Source organism: Cygnus olor, chromosome 2 (assembly GCF_009769625.2).
Source record: "Cygnus olor isolate bCygOlo1 chromosome 2, bCygOlo1.pri.v2, whole genome shotgun sequence".
NCBI lineage: Eukaryota > Metazoa > Chordata > Aves > Anseriformes > Anatidae > Cygnus > Cygnus olor.
The window spans coordinates 18325531-18344696 of record NC_049170.1 but is presented as its reverse complement, the minus strand read 5'-3'; the positions used below and the strand labels follow the sequence as shown (position 1 = coordinate 18344696).

Here is a 19166-nt window from a genome sequence, read left to right as displayed (position 1 = left end):
TCCTCTACACTTCGCTTGTGCTTCTTTTCTCATCCTTAGTATGAATGTGGCTGAAGCCCCTGCTCCCACCTGCTTATCACTTCTTGTGGAAGCGTCCCATCTGGTTATTTTATGCTTTTATTGTTGCTGCTAACAAAGCGTGTCAAATAATCTGCACTCAAAACCTGACAATTTGATCAAGAAACCCAGATTTTCACATATATTTCAATATTTAACTGGAAAGTAATCCAAGGCCTTTGTGCACAAGTCTTAGGAAGAAGAAACATCAAATAAAAGAGTGCAGAGCTTCTATGTGATCCACACTGCTCTTAACACTTTAAACTCCTCTTTTTGAAGGCAGGGAGCCAGATACTTTTTGAGTAGGTGCCTTTCAGTGAGGTCATAAGCTCCTACCTCCCTGGCTAGCTCCTAAATACCTACAGAATCAGCTCAATTATAATATTTACTGTACAATAGGTTAATTTTGTGCTTCAAGGCTGTGTGTGTAACCTACATATGTAAGGAATTTTTTTTTTCCCCAGTGCACATTTAGCTAGATGGATTCTGGAGGACTTTATGTTTTCAGACAAAATAATTGTTTCTCATATTAAAAATCTTAATTTAAATAGATTTTAAACTTTCTCTGGTTATATGTTGATTATGTGTTCAGCCAAGTCCACATCTGGCCTGCTCAGTCTCTGAAGTGCTGAGATCAGACAACTCTCAAACCTTCAGGAAATGACTTCTGAGGCTGTTTGGGTTGCTGTTAGGATAACTGTATTAAAGAATGTGAGGCAAATGAATGCATTTTGAGACTATGCATTCAGGTTAGATATAAATAGATATTTCCAGACCTGGTAGGATCTGTGACGTTCCACTGTTTCTCTTCAAATTGGAGGAAAGATATGGCAGCACTTGGAGTTCACATGGACATTCATTTTCTTCAAAACAACCTACTCAGAGGTGTCATGTCCAGTGTTAGCTGAGATTTGGCTTACAAACGGGGGAAAAAGAAGGAAAATAATTGAAGATACATCTCAATAAAAAGACATTCTAAGTATACAGTCCTGTGTCAAATCAGAATTATCTTGAAGGTTCTGTTTACTTAATCACCAAATAAATCTCTCAGGAAGCCAAATGAGCTTCACTGTAAAAAAATAAGTTCCATAAAGAGCCTTAGAGAGCTGCTGTTACTGCCGGATGAGGATGAATTTGAAGTATGATAAAAATTAGCTATAGCAATGCATTCTGGTGACTCAAGTTCTAAAAGTCTGTCTTTGCATCTTACACTGATGCTGATGGTTATATGTTTATACTGCATCATGGTCTTCCAAAAGACTATACAGGCAAGATTTGTCTTTGCTGAAATGTAGCTCGAGGTTTAATATATATTTTAAGACAGGAAATGGGAAAAAAACAGCTACAGTTGAAAGTGTACTGAAAGGATTTCAGTAGACTGTTTCAAGCTGGACTGTTTGGGTGGCTAGGAAGAACTTGTCTTCTTTTATGAAAACCAAAACATCTTACACAGCCATAAGGATTTTGGTTTTGATGTGCATATTGTCTGAAATGCGTTGCCCCCAGTAGCAGAGTGTCTCCAACACTTTGTACTGAGGAATTGATTCCATTCCAATTCAGAGGCAAGAATAAAACCTACTGAGTAGTAATCGTGGTTTCCTGCAGCAGCCGTGTGCTTTATAGAGACATTGAGCTAATGATCTGGCACAACTCTGCTTTAAAATTGTAGATTTGCAAGGATAACAGGGTTTTATGGTACTGTGTGTCCATAGGTCTAGCAGAGTAAAATATTATGGCTTAAAAAGTACATGTGGTTTAAGAAAAATGAGATAGAGATGGAAGGAAGTGCACTTATTTAATTAGCCTAAGAAAATATTCAGCTGTTATCATACCCCTGAAACGTTTTGTGTAGTTGCACCGGAAATATTTGTTGGTAGTCTGGGATTGGATAATGAGTTGTGCATTCACTAATATTTAAGCAGATGCTCTGAGCTGTGAATCATGTTTTGAACAGTGGTATGTGATGCCCATAGTGTACATAGGCTCATGAATGCCTTCATTCATGCCCATCTGTGAAGATGGCAACTTGCCTGCGTACAAGTGGATAGGTCCCTTTTCTAGAAAGCATAGTGCCAGACTGTTATGAGTTTGGATGGCAAGCTTATCTAATATTGCAAACAGTGTCTCTGGTGCAGGAAATCCCTTCTCACTATTAGCACAGAAGCATTAATAGGTGACTTGATATAGTAGGTTATCCTGGAGGTTATTTTATGTTGAAAGAAACTATTCAAACATGGCAGAAGAAAAAAGAATGCCCATCTCAAAGACACGGCAGGATACTGAGAGGATGAGTTGTATGTCAAAGGCAAATGTGGGAGCCGGAAAGAGCTCTTGGAGTGTCTGGTGGCTTGTTTTGCTGCAGAACTGCCTAGAGACAGGCCAGGCAAGGGCAGATGGTGCTGGGCAGTGGAACAGATCGGATAGATCTCTTCACAGTTTCTCCTAGATGCTTGTTAATGGAATTAGCCCAAAAGGCATTATCTTAAATGGCTGTGTCACATCCTGCATTGAGCTGTGCAGAGTACTTGCAGGGAAAAAGAAAAAAAAAAAAAAGTTAAGTAAAAAGTAGGTAATCTTCCTTTAAAGGTTTCTGTAAAGGTTAACTTAACACAGGAGAAATTTGGTTATTTGAAAATAAGAAAAAATAGTACTTTTGCATCTTTTTTTTTTTTCTAAAGTAGATGACTTTCACCTCAGATCCATAACCAGATGATGTTGTAGCTTATGTTCTAAGCTCCGTATCCCATTTCCATGTAACTAACATGGATAACTCATTTCTATTTATCTAACCTGGTAAAAATAAGAATAGTTGAAAGGTGAACTAGCCTCTCTCTTTGGGATTTTTGTGTTAAAGCCCTACTCAAAAATTTTAATATTTAGGTTTAGAACTTGTAGCACTGTCACTTCCTAATATTTTTAAAATTATTTGTTCTATGACTTATGATCTGTTGAGTTATTATAGTATTGCATATTCTTTCTCAACATGGATGATAGAAATTTGATGACTGCAAAGAAAAATGAGTTTTTGATCTATCTGTGATATTCTTATGGCTTAAGAACTGAAGTAAAAAGCAACTTGTCTACAATACGCTCAGTCCTCCTAGTGTAGGCTTTTAATTGACATATAATGAAGCAACTTTTCTAAAATAAATGCTGAAGTACCTTTCTAGTCAGTGGAGATGTGTATTTGAAGTCTTTAGGTCAAGATTCTGTCCAAGAAACTGAAGTTCTGAATTTCTTCAAGGCTCTCAAGGATACCAGGTTTATCCATGGGTTATCTATGGAACTTTTGCATTTTGATTTACTAGTCACTTACAGTTTAGGCAGAAAATCTATGCCTGATTTAGGCAGACTGATTCCCAGTCAGTGCTCCTTGTGGAGCTGCATGGTATTAAAATATTTTCACCTGGATTTGGTACCCTAGGTGAAAGCAAAGTTAGTCTTCTCACAATGTGCACAGTAATGGTAATCTGAAAAACAAAAGAAATATTACTCACTGTTAGTATTGCAGGGGTCTTATACGGTGTTTTTTTTTTCTTTTCATTTTTTTTCTTTTCTTTTAGTGAATCTTTCTACATGCTGTTTTTCTTTCAAGAAACAATGACACTGAAGCTATAAAACTCATGTATTTGCTCCTTTTTCATAAGGACCATGTCTGGTATGCTTTTGAGCTTTAAATTGTTCAGCATAGGTTCTCTTTGCACTGTTATTTCCTATCTGTCCTGATAACAAAAAATTACCACAGTGGGTGAGGATCCTGTATTGACTTTAGCCATTGTTTTTAGACAGTGTATGTATCTGTTCATCATGCCAGCTGAATGACTGGGCTTGCTGAGTGCTGTGTCAGCAAGCTAAGGCTCTCTTCCATGTCTCTAACTCTCCATCTCTAAGTGCTCTTTACTGTTACCTGGTGACCTTAGAAAGTCTTCTCATCTCTGACTTCGGAAGTGGTAGTGTGACTACTGGGACGATGTTTTGGCAAGGGTAATAAAAGCTCAAAACATGTTGAGGTTAAAAGCAAACATCTGAATCCATTTGTCCAAACGGCAAATGTGAGCCACATGGCTTCATGGTCTCACAGCTGCAGTATCTAGTACATGAACAGGCACTGGCTGACTTCTCTTCTGGTTTCTGAATATTTTTTCCTCAAATCTTTGTTCTTTAATGAACAGAAACTGGTGTCTAGTATTTAAATAGATTTCAGGAGCTGGTGAAACAAAGGATATCACATTTCCTCATGGATCGTAAATAGGTTTTGTGGCATCCATCAGCAAAATCTCTAAGCATTTTTGTTGAGATTTATGCTGCTAGCATGGTCTAATGCATTATAAAAGCAAAAAGTGAAAATTACGTGTATTCTTTAAAAGAATGTGATCCCACTCAAATCAAAAGCTTGAGCATGGCTTTTGGTGTACTGAGCTTCCAGGACAGTGCTTTTGTAGCCCCTTGGCTCTGATCCTTTAAAGATTACTCAATTTAAATATTGTGCCGCTAAAATTTACTGTGATTGTAAGGGACTTAATGGTGACAAAAGCTTAGAGACAGTAGTCAGCGGAACATCCCAATGAGCCCTGATGGAAATGGGGATGACATTCTTAGAATAAGCTTCTGGAAAGCCTAAGCAAGCAAAAACATTAAGTGCAGTAATTCTTGCTGTTCAAAGCCTTGGTTCATGCTAGACCACATGTAGCTTACAGAAGAGTGGGTAGAAATGGATGTTGGCAGCCTGGGAGAGCACTGTGACTATCGTCCATCATACAAACATAGGAAGAGAGTTTCAAAAGACCCAAAAGGGGGTCAGGCTTGGACTGAATCTCTGTCAACTTCCACAATGTGCTTGACCACTGGGCAAAGGAGTAGTTCAAATACGTCTACATTGAAATGGGGAAATGGGAACAGTTTTCACCAACATAATTCTGCCTCTGCAGCCTTCCTAGCTAGCTGCCACATGCCAGCTCCCACCGTGATGCATTTGAAGTGGTGCTTTCTTGGTTGATAGCTAGCCAAATGCCTCAGCTGCTCATACAAATGGTTCAGTGCAAATCAATGAGGTTTTCTAGACACAAGCAGTTAATATTTCAACAAGCAACTGCAGATAAAATTGCTGTGTCAGTTTTCATGGCAGAGAGAGCTGTTGCCCTTGTTCAGAAAATTGTGTGCCTGGAAAGTTTTCAGACCTTCCCATTTCAATCATCTGAAAATTTCTGCTTTCAGATCCACTTTGAAATGTTCAGAGTCCCTGCATGTCTATGTTTTTTTGGCTTTGTTTTTCTGGTTTGGAAGAATCAAAGATGGAAACAGGATGGTTTCTACCCCCCTGGCAAACCGCAGGAGGCAGGTTAATGCTTCAGACTTCACTGTGGTTATATTAGGATAAGAGGTCATTACTAAAATTCAAGTCTTTCTGAGCAACTTCATGCTGGATGCTCGATTTACACAAGCATGTTCATGGGTGTGTGGATGTAATTTGTTTTTCCATCTGATCTTCCAAGAGGCAGGCCTTTTGCTGCATGCAGAATTCATCAGATTCCCAGAAAATGTCTACCTTGAAACACTGTCAGTCCTACAGCAGTGAAAAAAGCAGATGAAATTTTGCACCCTGGTTTGATTCAACAAGCAATCTTTTTTTTTTTTTTTTTTTTTTTTTTTAAAGAAATAGCTTGATTCTGCTGCAAAAACCCACCATCCATCCAACAAACATTGCAGTGAAGCACAGCAGCTTCCCCTAGCTCACTCTGTCTCAGCTCACATCTGCCATTTTTGCCCCCGCTCTCCTAACTATGTCTGTGTCACCCAGAGGACCTAGTCCTGGGCTTTTGGCCAATATCCTGGGCTTGAATCCCCACATAGAAAAGCATTTACTTAGGAAAATAATATCATGTGGCAGCCGGTAGTCACAATACTACCTCTACTGCCAGAATGTAGTGACTCTAAATGAGGCTGTGGCAGATGGCCGAAAATGTTTCAGTGTTTTCTTTCTCTATATCAGGATTACGCAATTAATTTGTACTACAGTCCATGGTGGTGTTTTACAGGTTCTGGTCAGGCAGGTGGGATGCATCGTCTCTAGCTTTGCTGGACCAAGCAGGGTCTGGAGGTAGGGGAAAGGCAGTGCACAGCAAATCCCTGGGACAGTGGGCTCCTGGTGTTGCCAGCGGAGGGGGAAGGAACATGGGATCATCCCCACAAGGGACAACATCTGTTAAAAGCAGCAGAAATGTACTCCTGGTTCACACTGTGTCCGAGTCCACCATCCAAGCAGCCCTGCTTTATATCGGGGTGGCATTTTGCTTGATAATGATGGCATAGGACACCTGCAGAATTGGTGTTATGTTCCTGTTTATTGAGTGTTGGCCTCACGTGTGGTATGTGATAGATGCAGAGAAAGGCCTTTCTGTCTCCAGTGTTGCCTCCTTCATGTTTACAAGCAGTTCTAGAGCAGTCTAGGTCACATCCAGATGCTACGGTTTGCATACGCATGATTCTCAGCACCAAGGCTGAGAATTCAGCCTAAGAACGTGACAGATCTTTTTACCCATCTCTTGGATTATTAAATTGAAAGCTTTTCTTGTAACATTCAAATGAGCTGGGGTGGGGAGAATGGAGAACAGGCAGCGTCATGTGTGCACAAATGTAAGTTACAAGCACAGCTGAAAGATGGAAGATCTCTTAGCTGGAAGCTGGCCAGGGCAGCATTGAAAGGAGAATACAAATGGGTTGTCTGGGAGGAATCGTAGAGACAGGTAGGCAGCAGCCTGGGTTGCACATTAATGCCTTGATAGTGAGATAGAAAGCAAACAAACAAACAAACAAACAAACAAAAAACACAAAAAAAGAAATTAGTGAAATACTTAAGAAGAAAGCAGCAATGAATTTCGAAGAAAGAAGGTGTGGCTGGAGTACTGAGGGAAGAGCAGGAGCATCCATTGGGAAGCAGAGGGATGTGAAACAGAACTCAGTCAGTAGGACCTTCCTGTTGTTGCAATTGGAGAAATCTATAAGTGAACAAAAATGTTATTCTTGTTCAGAAAGTGTTGATGTATAGACAGATTTGGTATGGCTCAGTGAAAACATATGGGGAAGAAGAGGAAAAAGTCAAATATGACATTGAGATATTGGGGTTTCAGACAGGGAGAGGCCAGTGCTGTCATTTTTGACTGAAAGTGGTTGAGAGAAAAAAAAGAGCAGCTCACTTTTTGCTAGGTTTATTAGAAGGAGGAACTTTGAAGTGTAACCTAGTAAATACAGTCCATCAAACCAGAATTAGGCCAGCTGCCTATTACTGGAATAGCTCAAGGAAAACGTCCTTGTCTGTTCTCTTATCTTCTCCGGGTACATGTTTTCACTCAGTTAAGAAAAGTCAGAGGAATTGCATTTAAAAGTGTTGTCACTTCACAGTCTGTCACAGGGCTTTTGCCAGCTCCCTTCAAAAGGAGCTGGTGCCTAGAACTGTGCCAGCTGGTTGATCTGATCATCTTGTCACTTTACTAGAAAATCTAAATATACAGCAGGACGAACTGAAATATGTCTGCTGTCCTGTTTTGCAACTATTCTGCATTTGATTGAAGATCTAGTTTCGTGTTAAAGAGGTACTGAAGCTCTTTCTATCTTTCTGTTCTATAGGTTGTCATTTTGTATTTTGAGCCAAGTGTATTTCGCTGTGTTCTCCTAAGATGGGTTCGTCTTCTGGGTTTTGCCACTGTTTATGGAACTGTGACGCTCAAGCTACACAGGTATTTCACATGTTATTAATTTCCGTCTCTGTGGGAGTATGTGCAATCTGTGTGGGTACTTAGATTGAAGAGCTGCAAATATTACCATAAACAAGCGCCGTTTCTGATTTTTGAACCACTGTGTATTTCTCCGCACTATTCCTGCTGCAATTGCATGCTTCTAATCCCAGTAGAGAGCTGTGAATGCAGACAGAGATAATGATGGCTGCTCAATGGGGCTGAGTGTGAGAGGTGTTGAGCTGGAGCTGCAGGATTTGATGAAGAATATGTACATCAACTGTAAAATTGTGCAAGAGCCACTTTTCAAAGAAGGTGAATATATTCTACTTGAATGTAGGACAAAGTAAAATGTCTAAGCTTTCCATTTGAAGTGTTCATAGAAATACTCTATGTTTCTAAGTGTTTAAATACAGTGTTGGTGGGTGAAATAGAATACGTTATGGTGAATATACATACTCTGATTTCTTACGGCTCATAAGTCAAGGGCTGCTTTCTTCAGGCAATCACAGCTGACAGGCTGCACACTCACGAACATTGGTGCCTGCCAGAAAAAATGTATGGGAAATTCTGCGTTACGCTGGGGGAGGTTCCACTGGGTTGGCAATGCATTCAAATGCGATTCAGACATTAAGATTCAGAGTTCCAGCTTAAAATCCCACTTCTGCAGTCCATTTAAAAAGTGAAGCCTTTGCTGGATAAAATCCTAATGCTTTTCCCTCTAATTTTCCGTGGAAAAAACCTACTGATACATTCCTTAAGTATTTTTGTAGAAGTAAAGAGAAATACAGTATGCATCTATTGGTACTTAAACACCTTGGAGGAAGTAAGCTTGCTCATCTTTTTATCTTAGTTTCATAACATTGTTGGCATGTTAGATAAGTAAGCTTCAATATTATGCTCATAACTGAAAGAGGACTAAGAATATCTTGCTCATGGTGCACAACTGACTTGTCACATTTTAGGTGGAAACCCCTGCTATCCCGTTGGACTAGGGCTTCTTCTTGCATTTGTGTTCCTGGTTTCAAGTGTATGCTTTGGCTGGTAAACTCTGACTATATAACACTATGTCTGGCCACATCTTCTCCTTGAAATTCATCCAGAAAATCCCACACACTCATGGTACTTTCCAGGATGAACAGCTTCTGATGCAAAAAAGAATAACTAGAACACTATAGAAAAGATATGACAGAACTGGTGATTTGCTTGGATGATTCATTATCTATAGCTCACATATAGACAGAAACAGTCTTAAGACCACAGAAGACTCCTATCATAACTGCAGTTCTGCTAACCTAGCAGGTTGTTTATATTATTTTACATAACGTGAGGAAGCAGTGTCCTAACAGGGTAGTTGATCTTCTGTTTATATAAAGTGAGAAAAGGCTGGAAAATTCAGCAGAAAATTTTGCACTTGTGGTTTGTTCATTCAGCTCTTTGGTGTTACTTGGCACCTGTGCTGACAGGCTCAGTAAATGGGACAACGACTGAATAAGAAACCAAGAATGAACTACATCCTCATCCTTGATCAGTGCCGTACAATGAAGGCTAACAGCAGACTAGGCTGTATCAAGGGAGCCCAGCCAGTAGATTGAGGGAAGTGATTATTCCCCTTTACTTGGCACGCCTTAGGCCATATCCACAATTCTGGGTCCAGTTTTGGTCTCTCCCAAGGCATCAGTGAACTTGAGTGAGTTCAGTGAAGGACTACCAGGATGGTCAGGACTTGGAGCGCTTGCTGTGCAAGGAGAGGCTGAAGGAACAGGGCTTGTTCAGCCTGGAGAAGAGATGACTTTGGAGGGACGTAACAGTAGCTAGCCAACACCTACAAGGAGTTTACTGAGAAAATAGAGCCATGCTCTTTACAGTGATGTATGTTGGGACAACAAAAGACAATGATAAATTGAAATGGGAACTTTCAACTTTATACGGTATTATCCTCAGGCTCAACTTTATCCAAGGAAAACGTTTTCACCATGAGGGTAATTAAGCAGTGGAACTAGTTGCCAGTGAGGCTGTGAACATCCATACTTGGAGATTTTAAGGCCCAGTTTGATAAAGCACTGAGTAAAAAGCACTGGTTTGAATTCAGTGTTAACCTTGCTTTTAGCACTGAATGACCTCGTGGGACCATTTCCAATCTGATTGATTCTACATTTCTATATGAAACATGAAAAGAAAATAAATATTTCATGTAAACATGAAAAGAAAATAAATATTTCATGTATTAATCTAGAATTATTTTCTCTAAGAATCTTTGTTTTCCACTAAGGTTTCATGATCATTCTTTTCCTTTCTTCTTTATTTCCTTTTCATTCTTTACCTTCATGATACTTTATTTTAGTACTAAATATATCACTCAGGGAGTGTGCCTTGCAAAAGACTGAGTCAAGTTAGATATGTTTTATTGTATATATTCGCAACAATTATGCTAATTAAGAACAATATGATGCTAGTAGAAATTTAGTAGAAATTTTTGGCACATCTAGTTTAATCCGCAGTCACCACAGGGCTGAAGAATTGCTTATTACAGACACCATAAATACTCATGACAAGCACTGACTCCCTCCTGCAGATAGCCTGTGTCTTGCCTGGGGGAAAAACTGGATGCTAGCAAGGAACTGGTGATTTTTCTAAGTTTAATGGAAATACCAGTGTTGCGTATAAGCAGCTATTAATGATAACTAGAAAGTCTAAAGCTGTATTTCTCAACAAATGAGGTGCTTTGAATAGCACTGGAGCATGAAGGTTAGTTATCCAAAGCCAGGTGGGAGGCATTGGAAACTCTTGTTTTGTGGCTTTCTTTTCCCTTGGCTCCCCACTTCCCAAGGAGGGCTTTGAGGTTTTATTAGGGTCAGACAACAAGGAAAAATCAGGAAAGTAGCCAAGATCAGATACTTAAGGAAGAGTAAAAGAACAGGGAAGTCATGTACTGATTCATTCTTTGAACACCCATCACAGTCAATTTCCAAAGTGCCTCATCTTAAATTGCCTCTTTCTTATTCATTGCGCATTTTTAAAATAATGAGCTGATGTTTATGGGGGTGGGAGGGTCGGGGTAAGCAAATTAGGTTAATTTAAGAAATCTAACTGTAGAGCAATGAACATAAGACTCAGTACTTTGCTTAGCAATGAATTCCTCAAAGTAATTCTCTCAAGAAATAATGATGTTTCAAATTTAACCTTTTGGGCTTAAAAGAGCTGCTGATTCTGTATTTTTCAGTATATTGCTCTGACTGAAGACTCTTTGTGTCCCTTTTCAAGCCCTATATTTTGTAAACAGGTTATCTCCTTATCTTTAATATTTTGTGAGCTTCTGCCATCTTGGTTGCAGGATTAATACAGAATCCTTAATTCTGGATTAAAGCATAAGAATGGAAGAAAGCTATAGGTAAATGCATACAACAGATGTATATATATGTGTGTGTATGTATGTGTTTGTGTTTACACCTAGGACAGCTTATAGACATGTTAGGAGAGTGATGAGTTACAGACTCTCCTTCCTTTAGGCTATCAGTTCCAAGTCTAGGAATGGGATCTCCAGTTCTTGGCAGCCTCCTTTTCTTATATTACTAAGAGCAAAAGAGGAGAGTGAGGAAGTGAGGAGAGTAAGAAGGTGTGGAGGAGGTAATGTTCCAGGTAGAGAAAACAAGACGATGGCATAAAATGGCTTTTTTATTAGTTGGGATGGGGGCATTAGTGAGGGGATAGGAAGATGTAACTCTGTGAGGCACTTCTGCACTTTGTCTAAAAGCTGTGCTAAGATTACATTGCTGTGCCTTGCTGTCTGGTACAGTGTGACACTTCTAAGGCATCTGAGCAAGCGGTGGCCCTTCCTACAGATCTTTGCAGGTGATAACGGAAGGAGAGGGAAGAGTGTGAGTGGTGGGCTGTGCATGTCATGTGTCATGGTTCGGTATCTTACAGGAGAGGAAACTCATGCTAGCAAAGAAACCAAGAAAGATGTCAGGCTGCTTTTTTTGAAGCACTTGGGAGGAGGTGTGTGTTGATTGTGAGAACAGGAAAGAAGGGGAGGAGGACATGGTGAAACCTCCTCTTGTAGCTAGGTGAGAGAAGGAACATACAGATCCCATCTAGAAGAGGCTGGTGGGAATATGGGGCAGAAAGGTACAGACAGTGCTGTGGCAGTTGGAGCCTGTAGGCTTGTTTACAAGGCAAGAAAAGGGATGGTTTAATCAATCTGCAGAGCTGGGTACACTGCAGGGGCTTTCTATAACCATTCTGACCACTTCTATATATCTCTTCATTGGAAGACTACATGTTAACAGCTGAGAAGTTTGATCTCTGTTCTATTTGTGCATCTCTGTTTTGTGAACCCAATTCATATGATTTTATTATAAAATGCTTGGGGGCAGCTATCCCCATTTATCATATTCCCATTAAATAAATCACAGCATCAGCCAAAAAAGTCAAGTGACTTGTCGCTCTGAACTCCATTTTAAAGACCAACCACCCTGAGACAAACTTACTGTGAACACGATGGGTTTATGTTGTATTCCACGGTTCTTTGTGCTGAAACTTGCTATAAATCTCCCCCAGTCCCTGGAAGGAGAATTTGTCTGCCTCTCTTTCGAAGAGATTTGTGGAACTGTCAGCAAATGTTTCATCCTCCCTATAGTGGACAGCCTGCAGCCTGGGCTACATTTGACCCCAAGACTCATAAACTTTGGAGTACTCCTGTCTTGAGTGAGATGGCTTTTTATAGGAATCAGGTTTGGATTAAACAGGTAAAAACTCTTGTTAGTTTTGTGCAGTTATGTAGCAGAAGAGTAACCTAGGTTTCCTCATTAACTTTACCTCCTAATAAGGCAAATGAAGCTCAGTGACACCATATTTCTGTATCTTCCATGCATCCTCGCGGAAGGTTTGATGTGCAGTTTGCCTGGTCTCTGTCTGCATTGTCTTAAGCAGAAGTGAAGGAGTATTTGGTCAGACATGAAGCCACCATCAGTCACTCTTGAAAAGAAGCAGTAAGTGCAGCGTCTGGCACACATTTCTGTGCAGATCCCTGGAGAGAGTCAGATGAAGACACAAAAATGTGTTTCTGGAGAAGGGAGAGACACTTGGTCTGAAGCCTTGGCTGAACAGCGTAGCGTGAGCACTGCTTATTATCATTCCTGCTTCAGGAAAAAGGGCAGCTGGACTTCTGAAAATAAACATCCTGCACTGAGAAGATACTGATTTTGTACTGCCAGTTTCTCTTCTAAAGGGAAAATTAACTCAAGAAGCTTCCAAAATTTGCCAATGGTTGGCAGAGGGACTCACAGCCATGCAGCTTTTGCTGTGGGCTGCTGGAGCTCCATCCCTCTCCAGCCCTCTTGCAGACATCCCTCTTCTGTCTCTCCTCTTCAGTTTGTGTTCATGTAAGAGCTCCATAATGCTGCTTTGAATATCAGAGCCAGCAGCACTAATGAATCTATAAGGATTAAAAAAAGAGCCTTCCTGCATTAGTATCACCTCACTCTGAGCTTCATTTCCTGGTAGTGATGACTCGGGTGGGAGGGAGGCACCTAGTTTTGGCTAAAAGAGAGACATGAGGGAAAAGGAGAGGAATCGGGTACTTTTTTATTTTTACTATGACTTTAATTTAATTAAGAAAAACTAAATCAGTGAGACCAATACATTTATGTCCTCTTCCAGTTTTTTTCCCTGCATGTAGCAGTTTGTTGCCATATGCATTACCTACCTTTAAAAATGCATTACCTCTCTTTAAAAAAGAAGTAAAGCAGTGCATGTGGATTTTTATGTCACTTGCATTATTTGTAGCTCACGTCAGTGGTTTTTCTTTTATAAGAAAAGAGATAGTTCTAGTCCTATGGAAAGATGTCTTGGGTATATGGCAGAAAAAATGGATGTTGCTTGAGATTGTTGGTGTATATGAGGGGAACTTCTAAAGCAGCACCCCGCTAACTGCTGCATCCAATGCCGAAGGAAAAGAGATTTGTTTTATCTCTCAGTTCTGTTTTGAAACCCATTGGCCAAATTCAGCCAAAGGTAGCAGAGAATAAGAGGTTATACACATGCAATCCTACAAAGCTTTGTGAAAAATGATATTGGGACAGAAAACAGGTCTTCTGAATGGTCCCACAGGGCAGGAGGCTGAAAGGTGCAGCACCAGCAGATACCTCTGGCTGGCGTGCCCCAGCAGTCAGCACCCCCGTGCTGCCTGGCTGTTAGGGGAAATAAGAGAGAAACAGGGGCTTTGAGGGCTGGGGGCAGAGTGAAAGGCTGGGAGCTACAGTTTGAAAAGGAAGAAAGGGAGTTGGACTTGCTGCAAAAAGTCTCTGCGCACACAGTAAAAATGGAACTAAGTTTCACTAATTAAACTGCCCATGGAAAAATCTGTTTTCTTGTTAGCATGTCTTAACCTTAATCTGCCTGTTTGTTATTTATTTTATGTTATAAATAAAAACAGGGCTTAAAAGTTGAGTAATTCCATATAGCATTCCTGTATGATGCACTTTAAAGATGAAATTCTCATTTTGGTAGTTCTTCTAGATTAAATAACAGAGTCATATTCTGTTTTGTTGTGGCTCTTTTTCCCCATAAAATCTGCATTATTAAAATCCTATTCAGATGTTTTGTATCCCTGCCATTTTCAAGCAATAACTAGCCTTAACTAGACAGTGTAATGGTGGTTTCATATTTCTCGTTAAAATATCTACTTTCATATGTATAAACTAATAAAATGTAGCACAACTGTTATAAAGACACTTGGAGCACAATTAATCTTGATGGAGCACAGCACAGAAATGGGACTAATAAATACTATATTTGAGCAAAAAAATCAGCAACATTTAAAATACATAAGATTATTTGAGCTCTATAATCCTGAAAATATTCTTTGTCCATATTCCTATTAATAATTAATTTATATAAAAAAAATTGTAGATACATCTGTACGGCTATACAGTTCCATGGGCTGCTTTTTTAAATCACCTTAAGGTAGCGCACATTCTGCTGTATCTTAATAGACTAATTTTGGCTAGGAAAGTTCCAGGAGAAGATGAAGAAAATATTTGTTGTTTTAATATTAAATTATCTTGCTATCATGATTAAGAAAAAAAGCAGTGGTTGGGAAGGCCCTCTGCAGTGATCCACAAGTGTCATGAGACCTTTCAGATCTCTTTCGTTTTGATGGCATGCAACAGCCCCATGGCAGATAGTAGGAGAAAGGACTGGTTTTGCACATCAGATTGCGTGATGGCAGGAGGATGTCAGAGCTGGAGCTGAAACACAGCATCTCAGAGACCAGCTGAGTACAGGACCCCATCAGGTGGCAAAGCTTTGTGCTGCTGTGCAATACAGCAGCTTCTTCATTCCAGGTAGGCTTGCATGTGCACATTTGTGATACAAGTTAAATAACTCTACAGGCTTTCTTTCTTTCTTTCTTTCTTTCTTTCTTTCTTTCTTTCTTTCTTTCTCTTTTTCTCTTTCTCTTTCTCTTTCCTTCCTTCCTTCCTTCCTTCCTTCCTTCCTTCCTTCCTTCCTTCCTTCCTTCCTTCCTTCCTTCCTTTTTCTCTTTCATCTTTCTTTCCATGGGAAAGACAGAATTGGTTGATAAAACAAGGTACCTGCTGCCCAGCTGTCTGCTGGGTGGGATTATGGCATGACAGAGAAGCCAGGCATCATTCTGCATTACATGAGCTACAGGATATTTGTGGAGGAGTGTGAAGAGGGAGTTAAGTATATGACTCACACTCCACACGCAGGGCTTTGTCACAGCTAAGAAGAAGGAGGGATTTGCAGATCACATACGTTGATTGTCAGTGAAAAATCATGACTGCATGGGAGTGCTTCTAGTGGGCTTGTGTCTTATCAGGCAGTAAGCCTGATACTATTCAGCATTTTCAGTAGCAATGCAGAACCAAACACAAAATGATTGCTCATAAAATTTGTGGATAACACAAAGCTTGGTGAAACAGTAAATTTTGTTTGAGAAGGGATAGTAATGAAAAACAGTATTTATTGCCTGATACCTTGAGCCTAGTCAAAGAGATACACTTGAATACAGTCAAAAGAAATGATGGTTAGGCACTAGTTAAACCAAATTCAGTTTCAAAAGTTATCAGTAGGGAATTCATTTTGCTGTAGGAGGTGACATCTTTGAGATTGATACAACTGCCTTACGCCCTCTTCCTGAGATGCATTTTTAAGGGAGGTATGCAGTAGATGGATATGATTCAGTAAGCATCTGAGGGCTACTGAAAGTGCTTGATACTGTGAAACCTAATCTGTTGTTTAGATAAGCAAAAAGACTGAGAGATGGCTTCTTGTGTGGTGTATAAACAAGCAGGGAGAAAAAAAGCAGACATAAAAAACTCTTTAATCTATTGAGCAGAGGCTTAGTAGGATCTGGTGGTTGGAAGCCAAAGCCAGAGAAATTTGAAAAAGTAATCTGGCACGGATTCTTCTCAGCAAGGGTGCTTAGCTATTGAAAAATGTAACAAGAAATATGGGGAGTTTTTTGTACTGCTTTCAGATCAAGAATGAATCTTGTCTTGAAAGATATGCTTTACTTAAGTACGACTACAAATTACTCAAGTTTGTGTAGAAAAAATGCAATGATCCGTGTTATACAATGGATCAAGCTATATAATTTAGGATTTAGTCCCATACTTGACCTTTTTTTTTTTTTTTTACATATATGCAATAGAAATTATAGCAACCATATTAGTATGGATGAGTTTAGATGTTTTGTACTGGGAAAACTGGTGCCTGGACTAAATATTCTTAGATATGAGCTGCTCTTTTCCGGATTATCACGAAGGCCAAAAATTGCCATTATGTGCTTGAAAAAATGAGTCTCTATCTGACCATTGGTAACAAACCATTGGTAACATAAAACCCCGTGTTGCCATTCGTGGATGTAATCACTAGATCAATTGAGTTATGCCATGGCAGCTGACTGAGAATGACCTGTTAGCATGACCTAATTGCCAAGCTAAAAGAATAGAAGTGACTTAAATGGTCCTGTTTTACTTTGCAACTGGGGATAATTAAGCAAGTATATAAAATTAATGGCTATTCAGCTGATCGATAGGAAATCATTTAACTATTGTAAGTTAACCTCTTTGGGAGATGTGACTGCTCTTTGACACATAAATTTTGTCAGCATTGTACTGCTAGTCTGTACATTGGTGAGTTATCACAGAGTTATCATGTATGGGTTAGCCTCATATATGCTTCCCTGAGAGAGAGGCAAGTTTGTCTAAGAACTTCAAATGCAATAATGAGATCATGATCTGAACTGGGAAGGTCAAGACAACACTGCCTTGGCTGCCCAGGGAAGCTGTGGATGCCCAATCCCTGGAGGTGTTCAAGGCCAGGCTGGATGGGGCTTTGGGCAACCTGGTCTGGTGGGAGGTGTCCCTGCCCATGGCAGGGGGTTGGAACCGGGTGATCTTTAAGGTCCCTTCCAGCACAAACCATTCTGTGACTCTATGATTCTATATGTTCAGGAATGCATAGACAGTAGGTCCTGAAGAAAGCTTCATTATTTATTAATTCAGTTGCAAGTATCAAGCTATTGAATTCAGAGTAATCTGTAATATTTTAAATTAAGAATTACCACAAAATATTTGTATTAAAAAATAAAACTCTTACTATTGGAGATTATTACAGTCCAGTGGACCGGCAGGTTTTACATGGCTTAATGCCACATAAAACCACTGACACATGGAGTCAGCTGAGTTTTGAATTTTCTTGATTTGAGTTCTGCCCCTTTATGTGCACAACATGAGCCTGTGTACATAACTGCAATTAGTTCTATACGGTTCAAGCTGCAGCCTCTATGCCTAGCGAAATCTAAAAATAGTAGCAGTTAATAATCAGTGTAAAGTTTTGAATGCCTATTTCTTATGTATGAATTAAATCAGTTAGCAGTGGTGAGTTATGCAGGGACCCCGGGTCTCTTCCCAGCCATCATCACTGCTGTGCTCTGGAAGTTAACAGCAGTGCAGTCGTTCTGGTTGAGCCATATTCTGGTCTTGGCCTCTGCAACAGCAACATCTGTTATTTTTCTGAGATGTTCTTGAGCCAAACAATCCCTCTCTCCCTTACTGAGATTTTAAAGAGATGCCAACCATTCCTCCTGGGTGTTCCTAGGGAAGTTTAAAACTTCGTGTGAGTGCAGGGCTGCTGGTGGCGAAGCCCCTGCTGTTTGCAGTCTTTGCCTCCTAGCGTCTGTTTGCAGAGTTGTTATGAAGTGGCAGCTAGTTTGTGACTACAGATCTTGCTAGGCTTTTTGTTTTTCCTTGCCTATCTTTTTATCTATCTATCCATTAGACCCCTCTGACTCTGGCATCAACTTTCAGCAGTGCAGGCATGCTTGTTTTCTGTTTTCTATTGTACAGAACATCAGATGGTGGCAGCCAGGGATGCATGGGTCCTGCCTTGTTGCTCTGTGTGGTCCAGGGTCTTTTCTCTGATATGTTTTTCAACATTAATTTGACATGATTTTCTACTGTTCAATTATGAATAAAGCAAAATGCATTAAATATCTGAAATCATAGTTCAGTTCAAGCTACATAAATTCATGACCTGTGATAAGGGCCAATGCCTGAAGGTACCATGACTGTTTCACTAGGGCTATTAAAAAACAAGTTGATATGTGTGTAAGTGTGGAATTTTTTGGTACCATTATCTCACTGAAATAAGGCTAAAAATCTATCAGCTATTTTGCCAGATATTGTGAAGAAATCTGTGTCCACTTTTTTTGCAAGAGATCTTCTGTCCTTTTGCTTGACTTGTCTTTGTAGCTTTGGCGTATGTGACAAGCTTTTAGAACTTCTTTTCCATGCCACTCTTCATATTTGTTTTATGAAGTTGTGTATTGAACTTTGTATTTCATAGTAGTTTTTATTAAACCGTGTGGTTTTCAGCTCTCCTATGATTTCTTTCAGTCCCTAAATGACCACCATGTATTCCTTCTGACATATTTCTCTGGTACCTCAGAAATCATTCTCTTATTTGCTTTGAACACAACTCCATATAGTGCTGAGAGCCTTAAAACTGATAAAAGGACTGGAATTACACTGTCCCATCCATCCCTTAGTAACAGCCTTAATTACTTTATGCAGGATCTTTCCTCAGCAATAGTCTGCCTTCTGTCTTAGACTGGACAGACTTCTTTTCTTTTAAATCAGATTAACATAATCCAGCTCTGGACTTTGTTTCTCTGCACTTTTCCAAACGCTTTGGAGAATATGGCTGCAATGACCAAATCTCTTCCAAGTTTTTATTCAATTTGCAAATCACACTTTACTAGTTGAGAAAATTGCCTGGATATTGCTCTGAGAACCTTGTAGGTGGTGACTGTCAAACTCTTTTTAGAAATAGCAATTGATGGCTTCTGGT

At 39.8% G+C, this 19166-nt stretch overlaps 1 protein-coding gene across 2 annotated transcripts in view; it reads left to right on the top strand.

Annotated features, from left to right (window-relative positions):
- The window catches only part of GPR158 (G protein-coupled receptor 158), a 196289-nt gene that overhangs the window by 134904 nt on the left and 42219 nt on the right, over positions 1 to 19166 (top strand). For both annotated transcript variants that reach the window (XM_040548547.1, XM_040548546.1), the window contains exon 6: positions 7681 to 7790. In XM_040548547.1, coding sequence (XP_040404481.1) covers positions 7681 to 7790 — 110 coding nt within the window. The remainder of the gene's footprint in view (positions 1 to 7680; positions 7791 to 19166) is intronic.